The sequence below is a fragment of the Oenanthe melanoleuca genome, chromosome 9 (genome assembly GCF_029582105.1).
Source record: "Oenanthe melanoleuca isolate GR-GAL-2019-014 chromosome 9, OMel1.0, whole genome shotgun sequence".
Taxonomy (NCBI): Eukaryota; Metazoa; Chordata; class Aves; order Passeriformes; family Muscicapidae; genus Oenanthe; species Oenanthe melanoleuca.
The window spans coordinates 12,480,540-12,507,961 of NC_079343.1; the positions used below are offsets into that span (position 1 = coordinate 12,480,540).

The 27,422-nt window shown below is 38.2% G+C and overlaps 1 protein-coding gene across 1 annotated transcript; it reads left to right on the top strand.

Moving 5' to 3' along the window:
• Nucleotides 1–255: 255 nt before the first annotated feature.
• On the top strand, nucleotides 256–17,817 carry CPB1 (carboxypeptidase B1). Its single transcript, XM_056499144.1, has 11 exons — nucleotides 256–411; nucleotides 506–581; nucleotides 2,180–2,304; nucleotides 3,549–3,648; nucleotides 4,192–4,293; nucleotides 5,514–5,615; nucleotides 7,918–8,028; nucleotides 8,111–8,201; nucleotides 8,903–9,105; nucleotides 16,256–16,340; nucleotides 17,591–17,817. Exons 1-11 carry the CDS (start codon nucleotides 329–331, stop codon nucleotides 17,776–17,778), a joined length of 1,266 nt encoding a protein of 421 aa, XP_056355119.1. The 5' UTR covers nucleotides 256–328; the 3' UTR covers nucleotides 17,779–17,817.
• Nucleotides 17,818–27,422: the final 9,605 nt, after the last annotated feature.

A 27,422-nucleotide genomic window follows, 5' to 3' on the forward strand; every position in this document is an offset into this window, starting at 1 on the left:
AAGTTTGTAATTCAGCAACCAGCTTATTAAAAAAAGATCTAAACTCACATAAAACAGAAAATAACAAAGTAAATTAAATTAATTTTTTCATATCAAGAGTTTATCCAGCTCAAATAGCAAGATTCTTTAGCCAGGCCCCTGTGAGACTTTTAGCTGTTTTCACAGGTGTAGAAGAAAACACACACTATAAATAGTATGCAAATAAAACAAGGCCAAGGGAATAAACTATCAGTTTATCAGTGGGTTGTTCCGACATATAATTGATAAAAAGCAGGACAAAACAAGTTATAAAAGCAGCACAAGAAGAAGCACAAAAAGAACAGAAAAAATGTTTAAAAAAATGTGGGCACTCTTGGTTCTCATAGGTGCTGCATCTGTTTCTGCTCACCTGCAGGATCTTTCCTTTGATAGGTAAGAACAGACATCAGGTTTTATATTTGTGATTTCTTCTGTGTGATCAAAGGTTTTCAGCTTTTTCAAATCGAATTTTCTTCTCCCTTTACAGACAGAAGGTGTTTCGTGTGATTCCACAGAATGATGAGCAGGTGGAAATCCTCAATTTCCTTGCCAACATCATGGAGGTAAAGGACTTGGGGAAGTGGTTATATTGTAGTTGAAAGAAATATTTACTGAATTAAAGACCTAATCTTTATTTCATTCAAGTCAGCTGTATTGTTTCTCAGAAGGAACAGGACAAGTTGATAAAAGTAGAGCTATACAAAACATTCAAATACCTTCCAAGAAAGTCTGGTTTACCCAGTCTGCATGTCAAAGTGCCCATTCAAATTTACAAATAGAAAAAATAAATCTTGAATGCTGTATTCAGTGTGGAGTGCTTTCAAGAATGTATTAGATAAATCATGAAAATTCCAACCAGAACTTTTACCATTACAGGTGAAACATTTTCCTCACGAAAATCATCTAAAAATTTATACTCCCAGCAAAATTAATTTTCCTTTAGCCCCTAGACTCTCATGTCAACTTTTTATCTCTGACTTTCCTTTAAAGCTTCCTTTCTCTCCAAGCAGCATGTTTCTCACTGACCTTGATGTAGATATATGATGACACAATGACACAATGAAAAATAATAAAGACAGCAAATGTGTTTTCAATATTTCTGTTCAGCTTTGATGTTGTAAAATAGCTGTTGGTGAAAAAGACACCATTAGCTGTAGGATGAGAGAATGGTATTTTTAATGAAGTACAGATGTGGAGACCTATCATCAACAGGCTACTACAGCATGCTGGAACAGTTTTCTGTAGAAGAACATTCTATTGGAATGGTGCTGCCAATATTAAGGAAATTAATATATACCATGCTTTTATAATATATACACTTGCTTTTAAATGTGAAGTATCAAAGGATTGTTTGTTTTCTTTTTCTTTTAAGAAAACATCCCTGAAATACCATTGTAATACAAAGCAGTCAGTCAGGAGTGATGTAACTTTATATTCTGGAACAATCACCTCACTTGATGACACATAATTTGTGAATAACCAACCCAAATTTCTTTTACCTTCATGAGATGAAAGGGTGAAAAGGCATTAGGCTGGCAAATCAGCTTTATCTCCATTTGCCTTCAACAGGGCACTAAATCCAGTGGCTTGGATGATTACTTCAGCAAAAATAAGTGAAGTAGTCATAACACTTGTTTGTCCACTTGGAATGAAACATCTTCAAAGGCACAGGTTCCTCATATCAGCTTTAGAGATCTCTTTTAAAAGCACTCATACAGACAACAGTTTTTTTAATTTGATTTATGTAAAATATTCATACAGTTCACCCCTTATATCGAGTTAATTTCTCTCCAACATTTGTAGGCAAAAAACTGAGAAAAAAATTAAAGAAGATGTAAAAACTAATGAAGTTGTAAATGTAGTTATAATATTCACAGTTCTGTATGAATGCAGATGCTGGAGAATTCTTGACATTTGTGAAATTGTCACTGCCATCTCCAGAAATCTGCCATATAAAATACATGGCTTAAGAAAATCTAAATTAATTTCCACATAAAATTTAGGTTGATACTTGTGGAAAGCAATGCTGAATCAGTGTAACAGGATAGGCATGAAATTCAGTATATTAACCACAACCTCACCAGCACACATACACCAATCTAAAAATCTCAGCCACATATATGTATTTATTTCTTTATGTATTCATTTGGTCTTCTCTCAGGTTGACTTTTGGCAGCCAGATTCTGTCACACTGGTAAAGCCAAAAATGCAAGTTGATTTCCGAGTAGAAGCTGAGAAGTCATTTGATGTTGAAGATCTTTTGAAAGAAAATGGAATGGAGTATCAGTAAGTGTTTTCTCACTACTGTGCTTTGATCAGAAGGGGACTAAATACTATGGAGGATTTGTTTGAGCTTTTCATATTAGTCAACAGATTTTCCTGTCACAAAGTTCATCTGTCCTGTGGATGCCTCTGCTGGTCAATAATCCCACAGTGCACATACAGCACAGGAATCCCATTTCAGGGGAATTTCCTCTTTAGCAAAGGAGTTTCTCTACATGTGTTACTTTTCCTATAATATTCATTAATTACCTCAGGTCCATGCACAAATCTTTTGATTGCAACAAAAGGCCAGAATGTCTGGAAGCTGTCCCTGACAAACTTGAGTGGACTGTCCTTGTGACAACCCAAGCTGTTACAATTCTTTTGAAGTGCAGCTGCAGTGCCATGACATCATGTCACTTGCAATGTTTGTTCTGAAGGCTGCTGGTGCCTCACAAACTGGCCTCTGTTCCTCTCTCCAAATCACAAATTATCAAGGACATATCCTGGATTAATAAGATTTGTAAGAGTTTTAAGACAGGCACTGGAAAAACAAGAGGACTTCATTTTTTGATAGCCAAGGTTGAAATATAAGCAAAAGGTCGTCAAGAGCATGCTTAGTGATAAGTGGTGCCTTTGTGTCACCCCCAGGGAAAAATGAATAGGAGAGATCCAACCAATCCAGACAGGATGTTGATTTTTTTTTTGCAATTGTGTGTTCTATTTAATGTGAGCTCACCTCACATGCAGTAAAGTAACTTGGAGGATGGATAATGCCACGTGCAATAGAGCTGTCAAACCACATCCAACCTTTGGAAGTTTGGTTTGATAGGGAATTTCATCAGGCAAACATCTCTGGGTTGCTGGTTTTGAAACATTGCTGCAGACTAACTCTCCTCCAGTGTCAAAGTTCAAGAAGGCCATTTTCCTATTGAGGCAGAAGCAACTGGCAAGAGCAGCCTAGAGCTCATTTTGAGACTCACTCTGCCATTTTTCTGAAGCCAAACTGTTGCCATCCTGGAGGTTTTTTAGTGTGGGAGTGAGGCAGGGGCTAATTGGCAGGAGCCTATTGCTCCTTGGTCCTTCTGGAGGCAAGGCTGAGGCAGGACATAGGCTGAAACTTGAAACTAATATATCTTATTTTCAACCTGACCACCTTTTCTTTCACAATCTCTGCAGCTCAAATGCTGGGCAGACCTTGAAATTCTTACTCTCCAGCTGGGTTGCTGCATGTTTCTTTTCACACTTTTCATGGTGCCTTCTTGCAGAGTTCTGATTGACAACCTGCAGGCTGCAATGGATGCCCAGTTCGACAGCAAAGTTCGTGCTGCCGGCCACAGCTATGAGAAGTACAACAACTGGGACACGGTAAAGTCTAGAATTTACCACATTATCAGCTTGGTACATTCATTTCTCTAGTCAAAGTGCTTCCAGCCTTCATCCCTTTTCCTCTTCTGCTCCATCCATTGATATGATAATGCCCCCAAACTCCTTTCTCTTCGTTACTGAGCTAGTTTGTGTAACTTACACTTATTTCCTCTGCTTCTGCTCCCAATGCTGCAAAGAACCTCTGGCTGAAATCCAATGACCAGACTGAGATGCTTCACTATTAATTTCCTCTTTCCTTTTCATTACTTCTCCCATCTCCTCTGCTAAACAACTCAATTCTATTCCCTGCCTCAGTTCTAGCTCTTCATGTCCTACCATAAGATCCCTTCCTCCTTTTTTCACAGCCATGCTCATTTTTCCTGACATGTAATCACGGCCATGTTACTCTTCACATCTTTGCAGTGGCTCCTTGGAATTCTACAAATTGTATTAAATATTAGGCCACATTAGATGCTCAGGAAGACTGAGCATCTGGACCTAAGGAGCAGAGACATCAATAGATTTAACCTGTTTATTAAACAGATTGCTGCTTGGACTGCTGATATTGCTGCTCAGAACCCAGACCTTGTCTCTCGTAGTGTAATTGGGGAAACATATGAAGGACGGCCAATGTACCTTCTCAAAGTAAGTGCCTCAATTTCTTCATGCCAGACCCTTCCCTTATTAACCTCTGCAAGACTGTGATGTCTAGTAAAACACCAGTGATGCTAACAAAATGTCTAAAGTAATAGGTAATTAGCAGAAAGTTTAATATATTTTGTTTACTATTACTATGTTGTGTTTTTTTTTAATTGTATTTTTTAAATGGGCATAATGAATTATTAGAAGTTCAGACATAAATTCAATCACACTATTGAGAGCTATTTGGATGATCTACCTTTATGGTCTCTCCATTGTTTGTAAACCCATTTGCTCTAAAATCATCTATAAATGTCAGTCTCTGCCAATAGGAAACAAATTTTTATCTTCACCATTTTGGGCTGGTTTTGAATGGGGTAGAGTTAATTTTGTTTTCTGGAGCTTGTATGGGGCTGTTTTGGATTCCTGCTGATTTGGAAACAGTGTTGATAATTCAGGGATGTTTTAGCTACTGCTGGGCAGTGATTACACAGAGCCAAGGCCTTTTCTGCTTCTCACAGCAGCAGCCAGGCAATGGCACCTGGGAGGGGACACAGCTGGGACAGCTGACCCCAACTGACCAGGGGATATCCCAAATTACACAGCTCATGCTTAGTGATAAACTAGGGGGAAGGTGGGTCAGGGCCACTGCAGAGGGACTGGCTGGGCAACTGCTTTCATTTGCATCACTTGTCTTTCTTGGGGTTTATTTATTTCTTTTTGTTATTTTCCCTTTCATCATTTTCATTATTATTATTATTCATAAAACTATGCTTATGTTGGCCCACAAGTTTGCTCTGAGTGAGCTACTGCATGGTGCTTAGCTGTCAGCTGGGTTTAAACCACAGATTTATTTTTTTCATAACTCTTATGAATTAATAAGACAATAACTTAAAGTGTACTTACCACAAAATGCACAGATATTTACAATAATATATCATTCAAACATACTTTTAGAGACACTACAGGAAATAAATCAACAGTGCAGAGTAATCAAATAATTGGGGGAAGAATATATAGATAATTAAAAATGAAATTATTAAGAATATTTTTAAGCTTGAAAATCATGGTCAGCTATAGTTGGGAGCCCTCCAGAGATTTCTGTTTAAACAAAGAATGCTATATTTGTATAAATTTGACTTTTTAGGTCAGCAATCTGACAGAGTTGTTCTGCAATTTATTTTGTTCAAGCCCTGGGGTGTTGCTGTTTTGGTTTTTTTTCCTAGATGGGAAAAAGTGGTCAAAATAAGAAGGCCATCTTTATGGATTGTGGTTTCCATGCAAGAGAGTGGATCAGCCCTGCTTTCTGCCAGTGGTTTGTGAAAGAGGTCAGTAAGCTAAATGATGAAAAAATATTTTACAAAAGCGCAACTATGTTTAAGAAAATCTTAAATGAGCAGCGAGAGCTCAGGTCACTGCCTTTTTCCCATCTAAATATGTGTCTGCTCATGCCTTCTTCCCACCTCAGAGGGTTAAGGTGTAACTACTTAAACCAGATCTTTGTGCTTGGACCTGTGATCTTTCAGCAGCTTAAGACAACCTGAAACATGTCTAAGAGGTACTGACAGCTGCAATGGTCGCTCAGTTTGTAAATTGCACCTGTAGTCAGAGAAAGGTGAGAGAAAAGAGAATAGCTCTATAAATATAGCCCTGTTCTGTACACAGACATAAGGAATAAGAAAATTCAAATGCACATCAGGAGGCTCCTGAATGCACTTCAGAAGAGCTGACTTGCTGCAGTTCCAGGTGGTGGATTCCTCACAACCAGCTTTATTCAGTAAGGCAGCAGAGAGGATGCAGACCTACCCTCAGCTCAGCACTGAGGAAATGTACCCAAGAAAGGAGCAAGACTATAAATGCAGCTCCCTAAGCTCCACTTAGGAAGAGAGAAATGCACATGAATCCCTTTGAGCTGCCACCTCAGGCTGTACAGAAAGGTGCTAAAATATGAAACTATATTCATGGAAGAGCTGCACACGTGAAATTAGTTTCACCTCATTCTGGGATACTTTAGGTCTTGAATTAAATAATTTTATGTCCTTTATATTTTCTTTCTCACCATCACTACAAAGCAGGTGGGGGTTATCAAATGCTGCACGGTCATTTTCACAGAGACAAGTGTATTACCTCTCAGATGGGGGAGATCAGACAATTCAGCAGAGCAACTTACTGACTGAATCTCAAACTTTGCAATAACTTCTGTTGGAAGATTAAAAGAAAAACCACCAGCAAAATCAACCAAACAAACAAACAAAACCACACCAGAAGCAGCAGCTGGAATTTCAAACCCAAGGAAAGGAAAGCCCATCTCCGTGAGCCAGCCATGCTGGCAGAGGCCTTGGTGGCAAGTGTAATCCCAGTGTTATCAGACAGGCATGCGGTTTTGTGTAAGGAGCAGTGGAAATTGGAAGTGACATTTCGGTGGAGTCAATGGGAATATGATTTCATTAGTGCCTAATAAGGCTGCAGACAGTATGAGGTACCATTTTTCTCTCAGCAATTCACGTCACTGTAGCTGTCATTTTCACTGTCTGGTCACTTAATTCATGGCTGCACCTGACACCAGCAGTGCCTCTGCTCAGTGTGTCCACAGGCAGAAGTGCTTTAAAGGTGCAGACCTCTGAGTATCATCAGAATTTCACTTGGAATTGCTTCTAGACATAAAAGTAAAAAAAATAGAGAAAAACATGAGCAAGGTGGATGGCTAGTGGTATCTCAAAAACAAACAAACATTCAGACAACAACAACAAAAAAACAAAACAGAAAATCCCCATAAAATAAAACCTGGGAAAAATAATTTCAAGACATCTGAAACTGCTTTTCTAGATATTATATCCCACCTTCCTACACATCAGTTAAAGGACAAAAAATGCCTTTTTCCGTTGCATTGCCCCCTGTGTATTCGCCCTTCATGGCTGTGTAAACACAACATGGGTGCAACAAACTTAGAGCAAATTTCCATGATCATTGTGCAGTCTCTCAACACTGATATGAATCCATGAACAAGCATAGCAAGTGGCAGAACATGAACAATCAGGATATAGAGGATATTGCAAGAGTTTCTGTTTGTTTTTCAATATCTGTGTCTGGAAAAGTGCAGGGAAAAATCTGTCTCCCTATGAATAAATGTATCCACAGAATTATGACTGGAAATGTGTTAGGATGCTACTTAGAAGTATTCTCTATAAATCTGGTTGTTGATGAAATTTCTGCCCAGCAGATACAAAAATGGAAATAATGACTTCTCATTCTCACATAAATTAAACTCAAACCTTTAAGGCGTTAGAATGTAGGAATATATACAGACAGCAATATTGTTCTGCCTGTAATCAAGAAGCTAGTGGATGGAAATCTCTTTCCAGTGATCTATTATCCTATTCAAAATCAACATTCCTTCATCTTATAATTTATTTAGCAGTATAAGATGTTTTTCTAACAGCAGTGTGGTTTTAGTCAGTGCAAATCTAGGCACATGTAATAACACAGGGATGCTATCTCGTGTGCTGGAGTGACCTGGATGACTTTTTCTACCACAGTCATTAATTCCTGGCCCAGACACAGACCCTTACACACACAGGAGATATAAATCTGTGAAAGCATCATCAGCTTTTTCTACTTTTCTCCAAATAGGCTGTGGAGACCTATGGAAAAGATACTGTCATGACCACACTTCTGGACAAGCTGGACTTCTATGTGCTGCCTGTTGTTAACATTGATGGTTATGTTTACACTTGGACAAATGTAAGTACATTCTTCTTTCTTATTGTTGGAAAAGTCAACTGTCAGAACATGCTCTCAGTTTTCATCTCTGATCCTGTTACAGGATCGCATGTGGAGAAAGACACGCTCTAAAAATGCTGGCACCACTTGCCGTGGAGCAGATCCCAACAGGAACTTTAATGCTGGCTGGTGCAGTAAGTGTCTCCTAACAAGAGCTGCAAGTAATTACACACAAGTGCAATAGCCAATATACCTAATTATGGATTTCCCCTACCTGATAGTCCAGCTTCAGCTTGAGTGAACTTTTGTGGAGTAGCTTGTTTTTAATTTTTAGAGCAGCTTTGGGGAAAAAAGCCAAACTTTGGCTACTAGCATCATCAGTATGGCTACTTCTATGAATATATCTGCACACTCACATATGTATGTGTGTATATATATGCATACATACTTACACACATGTATACACATATATACAAATTGACACACACAGCTATGAGTTCAGAACAGAAACCAAAGGACCTTGCTTTCATGAAAAGAGGTCTCTTTTGAGTAGTTTCCACTTCTCTGTTCTGTGGAAGTGCCTTAGAAATGGAGAAGATAAGCAAGGAGAGGACTGTTAAGTACTGAAGCAAATCAATATCCCAAAACATTCCTATAATATAGATCTTTACATCCATATTCACGTTCTTCCATCCATGCACACTGTAAAGGCCATATTTATTCACTGCTATGGATTGTTTCCCAGCATCTTTACTACACCATGAAATATTCCCTCCTCACATATGGCATGTGTGTTCGCAGGATTCCAAGGCTTACCTACAAAAGTGGTGTAACATGACTCTCCTAACAATCTACTTCTTCATTAAGTACTCATTAAATTCACCTTTTTCCTCAGCTCTTGGGGCCTCAAATTCCCCCTGTTCTTCCACTTACTGTGGCTCTGCACCTGAGTCTGAAAAGGAGACCAAGGCTTTGGCTGATTTTATTCGTGAACATCTTTCTACAATCAAGGCCTACTTGACAATTCACTCCTATTCTCAGCTGCTGCTGTTCCCTTATTCATACACTTACAATTTGCCATCGAATTACCAGGAACTGGTAAGTCTCTGTCATTTTGGCTTAATGAATAGAATAAGAAAAAATCATCACTTGCTGCTTAGGTCCCTTTAACTTCAAGCAGTTTCTTTAACATCTGGAAAGAATCCATATCACCAGTTTTTGAAAACATTTTACTCTTAGCAAGAACAAGGGAAACCATGATGGTTTTAAGATAGCTGAAGCACAAGATGAATTTCAGAGCCTTATTTAATTTCCATGTGCACAATGAACTTGACACAAAGTCAGCTCTGTCTTCCAGTCATGCCATCCAGAAATCTACTCTGCTGTGCAGCACTGCCTCTTGCTGACTCCAGAGGCTGCTGTATGTGTACCTTTAATATTTTTAATAAAAAAGGCTCTAGCCTGTAAGCCAAGCTACCAGCTTGACAGACTGTAAGAACTATGAAATTATTCAACTGGTAACAACAGCAGGCAAGGATCTCTGTCTACCACTTACTACAGAACTTTAGTTCTTACTGAAGTAAAATGGTGAAACTCCTATTGGTACAGGGTCAAGACAGTGAGGCAGTTCTTGACAAAAGTATAATTGAAAACAGATACAAAAGACATTGAAAGTTTCAGTTTTGAGGCCTTTTCCAAGAGGCCTGGATTTAAACACAAACATTTTGTTTAGAAGAGAGGATGAATGTGGTATTTTAAAGGCCAATTCCTCTTTTATCAATTATAGAGAAAAGCCACACTCTAATGTCTTTTAAGAAAGATTTTTTTTTTTTTTTTTTTTTTTTTTTTTTTTTTTTTTTGATCCTTAAAAACAGATAGAAAGTTTAGAACTATAAAATGTGTATAAAAGCTGTAAACATTTCATAGGCCAAGAATCAAGAATCATGAATAATAAAATGACTTCAGCTCTCTGGCATATTAGCAATTAGAATCTGTTGGCAGGGAAAACAACACAGCAAGACAAAACAAACACATTTTGATCCCCCCTCTTTCCCTGATGCTGCCAAAAGTCCAAGGCAACAACAATGTGTGTTGCTTTGCTGTGCAGGTTTGACAGATTTATGAGTGCTCCCAAATACATGTCTTGGTTCTGAACACAAATACAATCTGAGGCCAAGAGTGAAGTTTCTTGTTAGATTATTTTACAGCTTAAAAGAGAAGATTAAATTAAAATGAATATTTTGTTTTATTAATTTATATTCCAGGAATTTTATAACTGAAGTGATTCCAGGGAGTGGTAGGAAGGTCTTGCCTTCAATTTTTACAAAAGCTTCATAATTCACATATTACAGTTCAGTCTAAAGTAATAAACAGCACTAAACACTTGAAGCTGCTTTGTTGTCAAGATCACAAAGTTCTTATTTGTCAAAAAATTGCATGAAATTCTTCCCTCATTTTTTGAATGAAGAGCAAATGTGATGAAATGTAACTAGAAATGCAGTGTGTTTCTCACAGTATTAAATGGAAAAAGTACATTGACAACTATTGTTGTTTGGGCAAGTAAAATAATCATAAATCATTTTTTAAATGAAGAAGCAAAATTTATAATGCCATTATCTTATCTTAGATGTTATTTTTACCCTGACAGATCTAATAAATTAAAGGAAATATAGCTGCAATTTCTTATCTCTTTCAGTGAGCAACTGGACATGTGTTTAAACAAAACCTCACATGTCTGCTTCTCATTAATAACATTTTGTTCCATTGTATTTAATTAAAGGTAACATAATACTATGGGCCTTATGTTGCATTCCAGTATCCAAGATACAGAAGGGTGCAAAAAATTGAGTAATCTGAGCTTAAGGACAATAAGTTTGGAGAAGAGAAAGGTCCAGGGAATGCCTGTACCTTCCTTCCCTAAACATGTAGTGAACAGTGTGTCCTTGGGGCTCAAAAAACTTTCTGCCTATAGCCTCAGTTTTAGGACTTCTGGTGATTTCTTGTTTTGGTTTGTCAGGTAGAACAGAGGACTCTGAGAACCCCTTTATGTTCCACTGCATTGCTCAGCAAGTGAGAACAACTCAAAGTTATTGTAACTTACTCAGAGCCAGGGATTAGAACTATCCCTCAACCAGTCACGTATGTTCCTTCCTTCCCACAACTTCCCCATCTTCCCCAGAGATGCAAGAGGAGCTGTGAGGTTGTAAATCCCACAGCTCACAAGGAATTTCCCCAAATTTATCTCCCTTTATTCAGGGTTGTTGTTTTGTCCCCCCAACCTAGAAGTTGCACAAAACTTTCATTGTTATCCAAACAACAAAAATAAAAGACAGGAATATCTCGGTCAGGAATTTCTCAGAAGTTGCACAATATTCTTGTGATGACACCCTTAAAGAAATATGTCATCCTTTTGGAGAATCACATTTTGTCTGCTTCACAATCCTCTTGGCTCATTCTTTACTATACCCTGGCATATTTCCCTGAACACAGAACACACACTTGAATCCCTCTCCTTCAGGGAACAGAAGCATTAGCTTTTCACAATAACAAAATATGCTTGGCAAGACCAGTATCTCTCCACACCCCAAAAAGACTATTTTCATCCTCATTTTACTGCTCACATTTTTGTCCTCTTGTAATAAAGAACTATGTATTTAATCAGACTTACCATAAACAGTTCAGCCCATATCTTTCAATCCCTTCATATATTTGCCTTAGCTTCCCATTAGGTCACCCCGTGCTTTATCAGCTCTTGTTGGTATTTGAATTGGCTCTGAACTGTAGCTTGAGAGAGCAGAGGCATGTGCATCATGTCCTTCCTTCCTTTCCAGTTCAATTCCATCTCTCAGTTAAATTTGGCACCAAATACATGTGTGCAGCCAGCTCATACTCACTTATGAGATTAATGTAGGTGTGTTACAGTTGCACAGGCTGCAGAATATTGCATTCATTTACAACTCAAGATAGTTCCAGTCTCTATTACTTGTATGCATACTGGCTGCATGGCTTGTTGTTTCAACTCACCAAAATTAACCCTCCATATTGGGTTGGTTTAGCATTTCATTTCCTCTTGAGTGCTTAAAATAGGAGATATTAGAAAGATAAGCCCAGAGTCTTTACACCCTGCCAGAGTGAATTTCAAATATATAGCATGACTGTGAGTATCAGTCTGATTATTTAACTTAGTGCCTGGTTGTGAAGTTCTGAACATGCTAAGACATATGAAAACCTGTGGGTAAGAATTGTTGGATAGCAAAATCCTACATCTAAGAGACTCAGACAAGCCAATAAGGAGTTGCAATTTGCTGTTGTTATATCAATGCTATTGCACAGATTATATTACTGTGATTGTACTACTTGTTATATTAAATATTGTTAAAGTCAACTGGGAAGCACAACAAACAGGAAAGTGGGCAGGAAAGCAGTATTTGAAACTGGCTTCACAGCCCCTCCACTGAGTTTACCACAACAGAGCTGTTCTGTACTGGCAGTCTCAAAATTGTGAAAAGGATGTGTTTAGTAGCAGCATCTTCCAGATCAAGTTTGTGAGTCTGGCTGATAGATAAGAGTCTCCAACAGGTGTAGGACCCAATTGAGTTGCAGTGGAAACGCTCTCACTAGGGACTGATTCCTTAAGCACTTCAGAAACTTCACAGAAAAACAGGCTTGTAAAGAAAAATGATCATTCCACTGAAGTCCTCAGTGGCTGGATTCTCTGGGCTCTTGGAGCACATGAGCAACAACAAAACAGTGAACTAAATTACACATCATCATGGACCCTTGAGGGGGGAGTCTCTTTTTACTGGCAAAACAAGAAGGCTCAAAAGTTTCAATTCACTTGGCTAAAGCTAATTTAGCAAATCCACATTTTCAGACTTTCATTACAAATGAAATTGAGGGTCCCTTTACATAACAAGTAAAGCATGCAAGACTGATGTGAAGGGAAAATACAGCTTTCAGCCTTGGGCAACTCAGTTTGTAGTCCAGTGAGGGAAGAAAGCAAAGGGTCCAGTGAAGCAGTGAGAAAGCTTCTCCAGACCACTCTCAGACTGAGAGGGAAAGGGAGTTGTCCACAAACAGCAGCTGCATATCAACATCTGTGGAGTGTTTCTAAATGGTCACAGTTTGCTGGCAAATCCACCCTGGTGATACAAGAGTAAAATGAGGGAGATGCTCCTATAAAAATTACCTATTAACATAAAAAATATGCTTAGCCTGATAATTTCCCTTGTTAGTTCAAACTTCCAATGTGGTGAGACAGAGACATCAGTACCACATCTTTCTTTAAAAGCTAATAACTGAAAAAAAACCTAGATTTGAAAGCTGTTAATTATGTAAGATAATGACAACTGAGAACACAACTGTGCTGTGCCCCTGGCTCACGCACTCTGTACACAAGATCAAGTGAAATATTGGTAATTGCAGTGTAAACACAGATGGGTGATGAGCGCAGGAAATGCTGTCTTCTGCTGAAATGACCAGCTCTGAGAGCTCAGCTGGGAGTCAGGAGCTGAAAAGCCATTTCTGCTCCCACTCACAAGGTATTACTCTGGAGTTATTTCTTCGACTGCAGGGCGCCACTTGTTTCTCTGCTACTATAAATCTCAGCAAAATTTTCCTTGCAAATTAAGGATTCTTAACAGTATAAACCCCAAAGAAACAAACTCCAAACAATCCACAATTCAGTTAAGCCTGTTATGTCAAGAGATGTAGAAAATCATTGAGCAACAAAGAGGATCCTCAAAGGTCAAAAGGAAAACAATGTTTTTCCTTGCAGGTGTATTCTAAATAATTTACAGGCTAGAAAACCCAAACTACTTTTCACCCTTTTGAAAAACTTTGGGCATTATTTATATACCTCTGCATAGACCTCACTATTATTTTCTTCTTATGGATTGCTTTGAGTAACTGAGCTATTTTGAAAAAACCCCAAACATATTTTCCTCATATTTTTTATTTATACACAAAAGTATTTACTTAATACATATTATTCCTGCTGGTTTATATGGCATTATTAAGAAATTACATTAGTTACTATAAAGTTGAAATTTATTTTTCTACTTTTAGGTTTTGGACTGTAAATCTACTAGGCAAAAAAATGTTAGAGAATCACTTAAGGGAAAACAAAAATATATCAAAACTTCTGATAAAGGTTCATTTCATGATGAAGTCATAAATGCTTAGGCTTGTTTTTCACTTAGAGAGGGTCATTTGAAACACCACCTTTATCTCCAGCCTGGAGAGCTTGAGGAAGCTGTTTGTTTGGATTCTAGGCTCTAAACAGCTGGAAATCTCAACTGTTCTTTCTACAAATCTCTGTTTTTACAACTTCCTGGCCAACAATAAAAAAATCCCTCAGGTAAAAAGATTTCCTGACATATTTTCTTCCAGTATCTGTTCTGGTATGATTTAAAGGTGTCATTTGACCACTGGGAGGAACAAATGCCCTGGGTCAAACAGCTCCACAGAGCAGTTCTGCTGTTCTGTTGTTCCTACTTTAGTTCACTAGACAGCAAATACCAGTTACCAACAGGTCTGCATATTGTGCCCTACAAACTTTCCAAATTTTATTTCCACTTTGCATATATTTGAAGGAAGGAAGAATCAGTTTACATTTAAAAATTCATTTTCTATTGAGAGAAGATTTGACTCAATTTCTGCTGCTAATTAAACATGTATATTATAAACAACAGATGTCTGAAGAAAACATGGTATCGTTAACAGATAGCAGACTCCAACCTCTACAATCTTCTCAACACGTGTTAAAAATTTTGGATTTTAGAAAAATCAGTTTGTTGAGGGATTAAAAAAGAAAGGAAAAAAACCAAACCAAACAAAAAAAAAAAAAAGACCACAGGAGAGAGCTCAGCTACTCAAATTACTCTGGATCCAAGATTGTGAAATGCAGAGCAACAACATTCTTCCTTGCAACTGTTTGTCTTAGTGAGATAGAGAGGCCAGAAACCAAACCCCACATTCAGGCACAGTCAGTGATATAGCTGGAAAGACAAACTTCAAGTATTCTTTGGTCTGCCTTGATTAAATATCCTTCATATGCTAAAGGACCACAGATTCCTAGAGCAAACTCTCATAACTCTAAAATGTTCAAAACCAAATATTTGGGAATGGGGAAACACTTGCAATTAGGTTAGAGATTAGGCTGCCAGTAATGCAAACATGTTGTGATGTTGTTTTTTAGAAGCTGAGAAAGTTCTCTCAGTTTACTAAAATTTTCTAAATACATTGTCCAATATGCCTTTTTGAGTAATTCAGAAGAACACTTGAAGCATAAGGATGAACAGAGAATATTTTACAATAATATCTTCCACTGGGAAGTAAGCCAGAGTGTAACCTACAGAGAAGGAAAGGCCTTGAGGAAATTCCTGGAATAGTAAGCCATTCAGCTGCAAGCTATAAAGAAATATATGGCAACCCATTGCTTATTCTTATATTGAACATATGCTTTCAAAAACCATTCATATTTATCATCTGTTAGTAATAGTTTTCATGTTTTATTACCAACATGCTGTATAATGAAGAATTGGAAAAGCCACACGTTCCAAAGAAAAGTCTGTAATTTTCCTAAATGCAAACATTCAAAACTTCATAGTACTATTGATCCAACCCTCACTGAATCAGTGGGAGTTGAATGAGTCCCTCTGTGCACAGGAAATGAATTTAAATTAATGAGACTACATATGGTTTCAGGGTAATTTATGCCTTTTTTGGCTGTTAATATTTATAAGACCTTAATCTGCTTCCACTTGTATCAATGTTCAGCTCCCCTGACTGAGCCGACTCTACTCTGAATTTATAGCTGCATGAACAGAAGGAAAAGAAAGGCTATTGCATGTTTACAATTTACTGTACCAAGTTATTACCCTTCCCTAAGATTCTCTTATCTCTAAGTAAGGTTCTTCATTTAGTCTAGAAAGTGCTGTTACCTCTTGTCCCCTTATCTGTCCAAACCCCCCTGGACTGCACACCAGGCTGCAACAGACATTATACAGACAGCAGCACACTCCATTAAACCTTTGAGAAAAGTTCTTTACTGACAAACTCTTTCCACAACACCAGGACAAGCTGGGCCTTGCCAGCTACTGACACCTAGTCATACTGAGAGGTCAACAACAGTTTTCAAATAAAAGCTTCTTCAGCATGGCTTTTCAGTTTATACAACAGTGTAATTGCTTAGATTCACTCGGAAAGCTTCTGAAAATCTGCATTTATCATTCTTCTTTTCTTACAGAATTCCATAGCTAGTGCTGCTTCCAAACAGCTGGCCAGTTTGTACAACACTAAATATACATATGGTCCAGGAGCAGAAACAATCTGTAAGTATTGACTTAAATATACTGACAATCTGTAGTAAGTGCTACTAGGACTATAAAATGCAGTTTTCTAGTGATTCTTGTTCATCTTTCTAAGTAGTCCCCTTCTTTCTTCACATGCATATACTAAGAGTTATATATGGGACCTGTCATTTCTAAATTATGGGATCATGTATTCTTTAGGAATCCCAGGAAGTGTGTGACCCCCTGGAAAGTCAAGAGATGCAGTAAAATGTTTATGAATTAATGTGCATAGCATGAATTCCTAAATCATACACAGCTTAGATTTAAACAAAAACCTTGACCTGAGATTTTCTGCATTTCCAGTATCTCCAAGTCAAAGATGATGTGAATCCTTTGATTCCACTGTGTGATGTGAATCCTTCAACCACTCTAGCAACACCTTTTTTTTTTTACTTTGCATTACATTCTGAGGCACATACTAATTACAATCCTATTTGTAATTTGCAATGACTAATTATTCTACCCTTCTTGAGAACTCAGCTGTGGATATGGCCTTTGCAGTGCCAAAAGCCAAGTTGAGGTTGACAAATATAGATTTATAGAACTTTAATATCTTCCATATTTAAGATCTCCTAAAGTAAATATGGAAGCTAATTTCTCTTTCCTGTTTCTCCTTCCTCAAATAGTTAACCAACCCCTCCCAAACATTTTAAAAAACAGTTTCTTTCAATTTTTACAATATTTTTGGAGATTCTTCCTTTAGAAATGTATTGGTGATACTTGGCAAGTCTGGAGACTCCTTCCTTAGCAAGAGAGACTGTTTTTATTGTACTAGCTACTGAAAAGGGAGGGTTCTATTTGTCCAGCAGAAAAAGGTGGAGCTGAAATCCCAGATATGGAGCTCCTTCCCATCTCTGTGAACCCCATCAAGCCACCCAGTTAGAGGGTACTTGCTTCTGATACCAAGTGCTTCTAAACACTCTCATGCATCCACACCATTCTCTGATTCCTTAGACATTTCTCCCATGGTTTCCCCACAGTAGTGACAAGGAGGGAACACTTTAGCTTGTTTACATTTGCTTGCACAAATCAGCTGGAACAAAGCTCATAAATGGCCTAAAATCACAGCAGCTTTCCCATGAGAAGGATAAATCAATCAATTCACTGAATATTTATTTTTATCTGTCCTTTCTTCATTCCTGGCTCTGTGACTTGGCTCCAAAGTATTTCTCATTTGATGTGTAGCCACTCTTTCCCAGTTAAACTTTATTTAATTTCTTTCCCAACAGACCCTGCTGCAGGGGGCTCTGATGACTGGGCTTATGACCAAGGCATCAAGTACTCTTTCACTTTCGAGCTCCGGGACACCGGGAGATACGGTTTCCTTCTCCCCGAATCTCAGATAAAGCCAACCTGTGAAGAGACTTTACTTGCTGTTAAATATATCGCCAACTATGTCCTTGAGCACTTGTATTAGAATGGATTCTAAAAACTATTAAACTAGGCTTTATTCAAAGATGCCTTCCTTTTTTTTTCTCTTCTCTAAAAATTGCATTTTTATTTCTCTATACTTAATGCTCTTAGTCATTTTCTTAGTCCATTAAGGTCACTAGAACTACAAGCTTTTCAACAGAAATTTCAGAAATTCAAAATTAACAAAGAATTTTTATTAAGGCAACAGACATAGTTGGGGGTTGAAAAAGAAGGAGCACAAGATTAATCAACCTAAGGTAAAGGTCACCTTATTGATTAAAATTATCTTTACACAATAGGAGAAGAGCTGAGCATTAGAGCTTACACAGCCTGACTTTTAACCAGAATGAAAATAACCAGGTGATCCACACAGATGGACTTTCACCCAAATATTCATTGCCTCAATGCCAACAGTAGCAAGAAGTTCACATCACATACTTTTAAAATTATATTAGCTGTGATGTGTTCTTGTGAATTTTCTCAAAACCTACCTTGGATCTGTCCCATCACTGAAAAATAATTTGGATCTGCAGTCACTGCTAGGCCAATCTGGACTCAACTATGAAAATTATTATTACTATTAATGACGAAAACTTGATATAAATCATGCAACCCTGCATTTAGTGAGCATCTCATGCTCAGTACAGTAGCATCTCCCAAAGTGTTCTCAGAGTCCTGGTACTTCCTGGGGCCCCACATGTTCCCATAGGAGCGGAAGAATCATAAACAGCCATAAAGACTAAGTCTGGTGATAAATGAGTAACAGCTTCTTTCATGAAAAGCTGTAGAGAATTATACCCTCCCAAACAATTTTCTGTACAGGTAATGTGGGTCTGATTGGGTCAGAGTGAGTGAAAGTGATAAATTGCCACTCGACATCTTTCCCACAGAGCTGCAGAAAATGTGTTTGGCATCTATTAATACTGTTTGGAGCTTGGCTAATATGGGACTCACTCTGCACAATGACAGGGAAAAACCTTATGTCAACACAGAACTGGCTGATCTCCCTGCCACAGCCGGAAGCTCTGACAGAGACTTCCACTGTCCATTGATGGTCCTGGAATTAACCCCATTTCTGGCAGGTCCTTAGCTAATCCACTCAACACAGCCCCAGAAATGCATTTTACAGAAGATGCTTCTCTAAAGAAAACCATCAGATTTAAGACCTGTGAAAAACTACATTTTCTGCCTTTTTGTCCCTTTTCAGTGGAAGGAAACAGGAAGACAGGGTCCAATTTAAAATTACACTTCCATTTGCATGTATAAGAGAAAGAAAGGCAAACATCCACTAGCCCCCTCCAATTAGCCCAGCAGCACTCAGATTAAACTATTCTTCATACATGACTGACCCATCTGTTTTTCATCACTGGTGAAACTGAACCCACGTGTGAAAGTAACACATACCAATAAAAAGACATATTATTCTGTTTTGCAAAAAGAAGTGGGGGGAAAGGACAATCAACGTTACTAAAAATAGCACAGGATATGAACAGAACATACTGGCCAAAGCCAAACACGTCACAAATGGCAGGAAAATAAATTTCTCGGAATATAAAATATTTTGCTAATTTTAACTAAGTATTAACAACTATCCAGGGACTATCCTGACTGTAACTATGTTATTTGGGACGATGTCACAGGTTTTACACCAACTGCAATATGAATTCTTGATAAACAGCACTGAGTACTATGGTGCAGTTGACAAGTTCCACCACCTTGATGAACTTGGAGATCTTTTTAATGATTCTGTGATTCCATTATCCAGTACCAGGCAGACATTGTGTAACACTGCAGGCAGACAAACACACAGCTACAAATGCAGTTGAGGGTCAGGTCACAGCACCCAGCAGTTCCAACAACATTAGAGTTACCCCAGTTAACTTAAATATGTGACTCTGAGGCAGAATATAACATACATTTGATGGCTCTGACATTCACAAATCAAGTCACAGCAAGGCAGAGATCTGCAGCTTTTCTGTGCCTTCTCCCCAGAAGTTCATATTTTGGCCTTAGCTTCCCATTAGGTCACCTTATGCTTTCCTCATTTTCAGCAGACAAATCTGGCTTTATCAATTAAATTCTCCCCAGAAGGCACTCACTAGCACTGCTGATCAAATTACACAGATGCAGAGAAGAGCAATCAAGTGTGGTATTATCATCCATGCAGCTTGGAACACAAAGAATATATGAGAGAATTTTAAGCAGGAAAGGACTTTGTGCTAGCAGGTAAGTTGCTAGTGCAGACACACTGAAAGGAAACACAGAGAGAAAGCAAAAGTTCATCAAGAAGTCACATTGCTTCAAACTCTAGCATCACTTTCAAAAAACATGGAAATTTCACATACAAAACTGATTGATAACCTATTTTCAAATTAAAGCACATGAAAGTTCATGTGAACACAAGAAAATACCTTTTTATAATAGATACCCAAAAACCAGAACAGGTTGCCCAGAAATGTTGTGGAGTCTCCCTCCCTGGAGACATTGCTCAAAACTTGGCTGGACAAGGCCCTGGGCAACCTCCTTTGTGCTGTTCTGTTAATGTCTGCTTGACATGGGTCAACCATGGACTGAGATGAACAATTTCAGCTTTTCCTGTTTGATTTATACCGTTCATTTTATCAGATAAATAGAAAGGGAACATTCTTTTTTCTTGATCAAGAATCACATCAGAAAGTTGCCATCTTTCTCATATTAAGCTATTGTTAAGTCAAATGCATTCAAACACCCAATTCATTTCAGTGTTCCCAAACTCAGAAGGGATTAAGACCTGATGAAGAGCTTTAAAAACAATGTACTATTCCTCTGCCAGGTCTCCCAGAAGTGATATCGGAGATACCAGACCACTCACAGAGGAAATGTCCCTTCAGCACAGATAACAGCTGCAAAGGCCCTTAACAAAGGCAACAGTTACAAATCCTCCATTCTTAAATATATAAAAATGAATGAAATTACATTCAAAAATGAATGAAATGCAGCTAAGTCCCAACACCTGTGAGAGTCAAACACCAGCTTCTGGGAAAGGTATTTCCAAGTCGGCTCAAAGTTGTCAAGCAACTTCAGACACATAATGGCAATTCAGAGAAGGCAACTTTTGCTCTTAATGATCCAGACATAACTGCCTCCAAAACTGTGCTAGAAATTAAACCTGTGCTTACAGTGCAGCTTGCTCTGAACTCTGCCTTGCTGACATATGGCCTCAGCATGCTTCCTGTCACTTTGAACTCTTCCAAGGACAGATGTGGGCTGTGCATTGAAGCAGGTTGTGTCTCTGTTCCCAGCTGCACTCAAAAGAGCTGCATTACAGCTGCATACAGCATTTAGTACAGGAGGAGAGGAAACAGCCAAATGCTTTTGAGAATGCAACTGGTTCCTGTTCTTTACAGGAAGGATGCCAGGCTACTTGTGGTAAACTTTGCAATCACAGAAAACAGAAAATTTGCTATTAGTAAGTGAATATATACAGCTTGGCCAAGAAATAGGGAAATAGGGAATTCAACAGTTGGCAAGTACTAAAATCTTTTCTTTCAGCATTTAGCAAAAGAACTAGATGCTTAACTGTAATTCTTCAAGGAAATTATGAATCATGCTGCTCTAACAAAAAAATCGACTTGCAATTTCCTGGCTTCATGGGGGAAAAAAATCAAATATTCAGGTTTCTTTTTAATACACTGATATTTTAGGGCGGAATGGAAAAAAAAAAAAAAGGATAACAGTTTGGGAATAACAGCTGTCATCCCCACAGATCTCTGTATTGCAGCTGCTGAGTACAGCCCTGTCACAGTGACCCACAACACATGTCCAGAAGTGATACAGCTCAGAGCACCTCTGCTCCTACGAGTTAGCCCAGAACCTAATCAGCCTTCCACAAAAATCAAGAGATGCTAGTGAATTTTATAAATGGCAAACAGAACTCAAAAGACAAATGTGTTGTTATGCAGTGCAGCAATGATGTCATTGCTGACATGTGTGTTGCATCAGCACTCACCAGCATGGTGCCTTTTTCTCCATTGCAAAGGTGCAATGTACTCAGATTATGGAAGTGCAAATACTGAAATAGATGCAAAAAGCTTTTCAGGTCTAGGTTTATGTCCCTGTTTATAGGATGTGTTCTCTTCATAAAGAAAATAACCTCACATATGTGAAGTTTCAAGTGCTCAGCACGTTTAGCAAAATATTCTAATGTCACTCAAATCTAGAAACTGAAATCTTTTCTCTTAAAAAACTACCCCCATGTATGACAGCAAAAACTCTGTCCCCCTTTCTCTTCCCTGACCTACACACAGTAATGCCATGAAGGTCTCTGAATTAATTCTTCACGCACCTTAAAGAAAATCAAAGGAAAAGAGGGTCCTCCTTGTGGTATATTCAACTAACAAGTTCAGGCCCACTGAAATCAACAGTAATTTCATTCAGAAACTAAGCTGTGAATACTCTAATAAACATTGGAATTTCACAGAGGGGGTTTTATGCAAGTTTACACATAGCTTTTATTAATTCTTCAATTATTTTTTAAATGTGCACAGAAATTGAATGAATAAAGGGTTCAAAAAGGAACATTCATTTTGTACAGACTTTCAGGAAGGTATTCTGACATTTTTCTCAACAAATGGAAATACTGTTCATGACCTGAGGGCTTTCTTTAAGGACCACAAATAGAACATTTCTTATTTGAATGGAACTAGGATTCCTAATGACATAAGGATGTATTATACCTTCCCTCTTTCAATACCCATCTTTGAATCATGCCTGAAAAGCAACAATGTAATCCTTACAAATGCAGAACACTTTTCCTCGATTTAAAAGGAAGAGCTAATAGAAATTGATGCTTTACCTCTAGCTTTTATCACCACTATTTCTTTACAGCTTCAGTCTCTCACATCTCTATTGTAAGTTTTACTGTCACTGATAGAAGTTCTGGCAACAATATATTCAGCAATAAAAAATGTTTAAAAATAATGAATTATTTAAAAATATTAACACAAAATGCATTTTTATTATATGCTTTCTAAACTAGAAAAATCAATTGCACCTTAGAATTTTAAAAATAAATTAAAACTTGCTTTTGAAAGAGCCATATTACACTATACTTACACTTGACTTTGTTTAGGTATTGTGTATTTGGAAAACACAAAAAGCTCATTCCTTAGGATTGTAATGATATGCAGCTAAGAGAGAACTTCCTTGTTAATTGCATAGCCCAGTATAAATTCCTGGCTAATACTGAAAAAGCAGTTCTTGAGAGACAATTCTGCATTTTATTTGCACTAACATATTCACTTAAAATCTATTAAAATGTACAATATTATAAAACTGAAATACAGATTCCACTACTCTCACATTACGTTCAATCCAAACTAAACTTCATGTAGACATATCTGTAAACCTCCAGTGTAAATCAGCTCTCTGCAGTGCTGCCCAGCCAACTCCACTGTCAGGGCCCATCGCAGCCCTGAGCACCTGAAAGCTTTGTTACTTGAAGCTTTCAGCTTTGCATATGGTTTCTCCTCTCTCAGGACAACTCTGTGTCTGGGAATCGATAATTATCTTCAGATTTGTCTGAAGCTGGAGCCCTGGCTCATTCTTCTATTCTCCGTTCCATATTGTCACCAAGGAGGGTGTTGTGCCAGTGCCTAGGGAGAGCTCCAGCCTGCCCAGCACTTGGCCCAGCCAGGAGGACAATTCACAGAGCACAAGGAACAGCACCACTCCTTCAGAGATGACAAAGTGATTTGTTTTCTAACAGGGAATGAGTCATTCTCACGCCTGCTTAAGTTCAATTAAACATCTTTAGGGGAAAATTTATGATTAAACACAGAATCAACACTGTATTCAGGGACTGCTGATGGACACCATATATTTATTTAGGCTTCTGGGCTTCTTTTAATGTTTAATTTTGCCTTGATGACCATTTTGTCTCTAGAAACTGAATTACTGACAAATTAGCTGGAATCTTCCCTCACTCTTCATATCCTTCCAGGTTTCTGCACTCTTCTGAAGCAATGTCTTTCCTGCCAAACTCTGCAAACTAAGTAACTGTACCCTATAAAACAATTAATGAAAAATTCCACCATGACTTGCAGAGTGAGTGTGAGAGATCTGAGTAACTTAAAAAAAATCTCTGCTATACCTTTCCCTGACAAGCTCAGACATCAGCACACACCTGCTCCTGCCATCTGTGCAGGATAGAATTTGATAAGATTGCTGCTTGAAGGCTTTTTCACATTAATAAGGAGATTCCAAAGAGCAAATTCAGCTGGGAATTTAAAGCAGAAGCAAAAGTGAAGATTTAATGGGAAGAAGTTCTTTCCGGTTCATGGAAACATATTCCTCCTCTTACTGGAGTAAATTCAAAAGGGGGAAAAAACCCTAAAAAACCCGAACTACAAGTCAGTCCTTTCCCAGCCTGCACAAACTTTCAGTTCTACAGTGCTTGGTGTTGTGAGGCATCCTACACATCAGCAACCTTAAGGCACTCCTAACTCTACTGCTTCAGGGCGTGCACAAGACCATTTAATCAGTCACCACACCTTTTTGTTTCAAGCATAATTCTAAGGTGCAAGAGTTTCTTCAAGAAACGCAGGCACTGCCTTAGTTGCACAGTGAAATGAGACCCTTTCAGAACACATTGCTCCTTCCACAGCAGCTCAGCAGACTGAGAGTCCTGGCAGCCCCCACTCACCCTGGAGCCAGACACGGCTTCTCACGACATCTTGTGGCAGCAGCACCAGCTGACAGGGCTTTTGTCTTCAAAAAAGCCATTTAAGATGTGAAACAATGATATTGCAAAAAATCAAATGCAAAACAAAAGGCAGCAACTTATAATCAATTAATTTGAACAGAATAACAACAATTTTTAAACCAGGAAAATTGCCCATAAAAATAACGACACAAAGCATAAAACAATAGCAGCCTTATTTTAAAGTAATAAAGTCAGAAAACTGAAACAATCTAATGCAATTTGAAGTGCATGCCAGCTACAGATGTACAACTATAATAATAAAGGTATGTATTATTAACACAACATATTCTTATGTATTCTAACTAGAAAATTAGAATTTTCTTTGCACTTTGTTGCATCCAGGAAGAGATTGGTAGAGAAGGGAAAAGCTTAATTGTCCAGAAGCACAAGGACAAGCTGACTCAATCAGGCTTATTTATTCTGTAATTTATGTTGCATGCAACTGGACAAACAGCAAAAGAGCCAATCTTATTTCCCATTTGTTTTCAAATTATGTTTTGAGAAAAGATATCTTTTAATTATACCTGAAAAAAAACCAAAAATTGTGGTTCAACATATGCCACTGCAAACACATCAGTTCCAGAAAAATTAATAGATGGCCCACCTTAAAAAAGGAATCAGAGATAGCTCTAATTAAATAAATTTAACCCAACAAAATTATTTCATATATGGCCTTATTTTCACAAATATCTTCATCAAGGCACACAAGAAGATTGCTTTCTCAGTCACTAACTGAGGAAACCTTAATTCACACTGTTTTTTGATGGAAGATATTTCACATTATGCAACTTGGTGCCTGAAATACTGACTCAGCCCCTCATACAGCTTCTGGAACAGTGGCAGTTTTTCCTGTCAGGGCAGAAACAACTGGCTTTGCCTAGACTTGGTTGGAAGGTAACAGAATAACAACCAAATCGAGGCAAAATCTCAGCAGCACAACCGCAGCCCCTGCCCGGCTGCCAGCAGCCGCCCCCCGCCGGTGGCGATGTCACCACCAGAGGGGTCACGGGCACCTCACCTGCTCCACACTCAAACTTCATCCTCCTGCTGAAAGGAACATTCCATCACATCTGAACTCACCAGCTACTCCGAGCTGCAAAGAAGCTTCCTATTTATCTTTTCTTTTTTTGTTTCTGTAAACAACCCAAACAGACACTTGAATGGCCTTCAAGTGAAAGCAAAAATGACCTTAGAGAATAATACTACCTCAGTGAAGTAAAGCACATTGTTGTCTCAGAAAGCAGGTTAGGAAGCAGAGTGGCAGGAAGGTCATCCTCATAAATTGTGGAACTCTGACACAAGAACTGATCTCTCCTTCTTTCAGGAGATCAGGAAACTTTCTTCTCATATAATTCTGTCCTCTACTGGCAGAAGTGCAATATACTTCATATTTTTGTGCAGTTAGTTACATAGGCTTATGTACATAGTTATATAGTCTTAATGTACAAATACTATAATTTCATGGATTCAAAAACACAGTGTTTTGAAGCCCAGGACAGCTCCCCCCACCATCTCCATCAATTTTTTGATAGATCACCTACAGGGGTATGGTCCTAGACTTACCTGAAAGTACCAAATACAATCAGCTAGGAGCAGAAACCTGAGTGTACAAAGAAAAATGCACACCCTACTTTGTCTTAATTTATGTGCTCTGGCATAAGGTACAACTTGTGCTTTAGAAACTCAAATGGACAAGAGTTTATGAGCAGTCTCTGGACTGCACTCTTTTGACTAGGATTGTCTTTCCTTGAGAAATGAAACCATGAACAAACCATGTCAATTTTAGTAGTTTTTATCAATCTTTTCCTTTACAGTCTGACAAGATGTGGAAGATGAGGTGCTGGATATTAGCTTAAATAGTTTCAGTATTTTTTTCGGAATTGTCTGTGTAGAAGGGACCATTAACACCAACAGTTGTGCCTGCACCAACCTAAGAAGGAACTTGTCTGCTGCACGGGGCAGTGAAGTAACCTAACACACAGACCACCTTGGAATGAGTCTGCAGTGAGACACTGCTAATGTGATTATTGTGTCAGTCATTGAAAACAAATGTCTCTACTGCTTGTACACTCCACTGATTTTACCCTGTAATACCAAAACTCAAATGCTGTGAATATAAACCTTATTTGCAGCCACTGCTGCCTAAAAGAGGTATGTAAATCACCCCATGAGCCTGCACCAGTCTGAAGGAGAGACTGAAGCTGTCACTGTTCTAATTTCTAACAGCCTCCCTTCCATCAGGCATATCCAAGTTTCCACTCATATTCTTAGCAGCTGCTTTTTTTATTAATACAATTCCATGAAAGTAGCTAATTATGATGAAGTTCTTGGAAACACTAACACAGAGCTTGAACTTCCATTAAATTGTTTATAGTCATAAAGAAGTAGCTTGTCCAAGAAACATGGGAGATTCTATACTTCCAAGACAACCTAATCACAATGCACCAGCACGTCAGAAGGCTGAATAAATCCCCAAAGAACTTTCAAAGGCTTGATTCAGTTCCTTTCATTATGCACTAAGTTCAGATCTGATTTCAATTATGGAAGGCAACAGTCAAACCATGTTCAATTTCTTCTATACCAGCGTTTGAGATTCTAAGAGTTCACAAGAGTTCATGTGGTTTTAAATCCCATTGAGATTGGTATCTCCCAAAACAGAAAATCTCACTTTAAAACATACTCATTTCAGACCCATTGCACATAAGCAGCAAAGAACAGTGACTGTTGTGACAGACAATTACCACCTCCATCTCATTTGAGAATGACTTGAGAAGTACTGGCAGTACTTACAATAAAAAAAACTTTTAAACCTCATTTTTATAAGGAAGATCATCTTGAAAATTACTTCTTACACACCAAAGACTTTCACATTTACTTCACTATCAATAAACAATTTCTGTCCTGTA

Excerpts from the sequence above, each read along its gene's own strand:
- CPB1 (XM_056499144.1), top strand. The coding sequence starts at position 329 with ATGTTTAAAAAAATGTGGGCACTCTTGGTTCTCATAGGTGCTGCATCT. Across the intron at positions 412-505 it reads CAGGATCTTTCCTTTGATAG|ACAGAAGGTGTTTCGTGTGA; the intron begins GTAAGAACAGAC and ends CTCCCTTTACAG. Across the intron at positions 5,616-7,917 it reads GCCAGTGGTTTGTGAAAGAG|GCTGTGGAGACCTATGGAAA; the intron begins GTCAGTAAGCTA and ends TTCTCCAAATAG.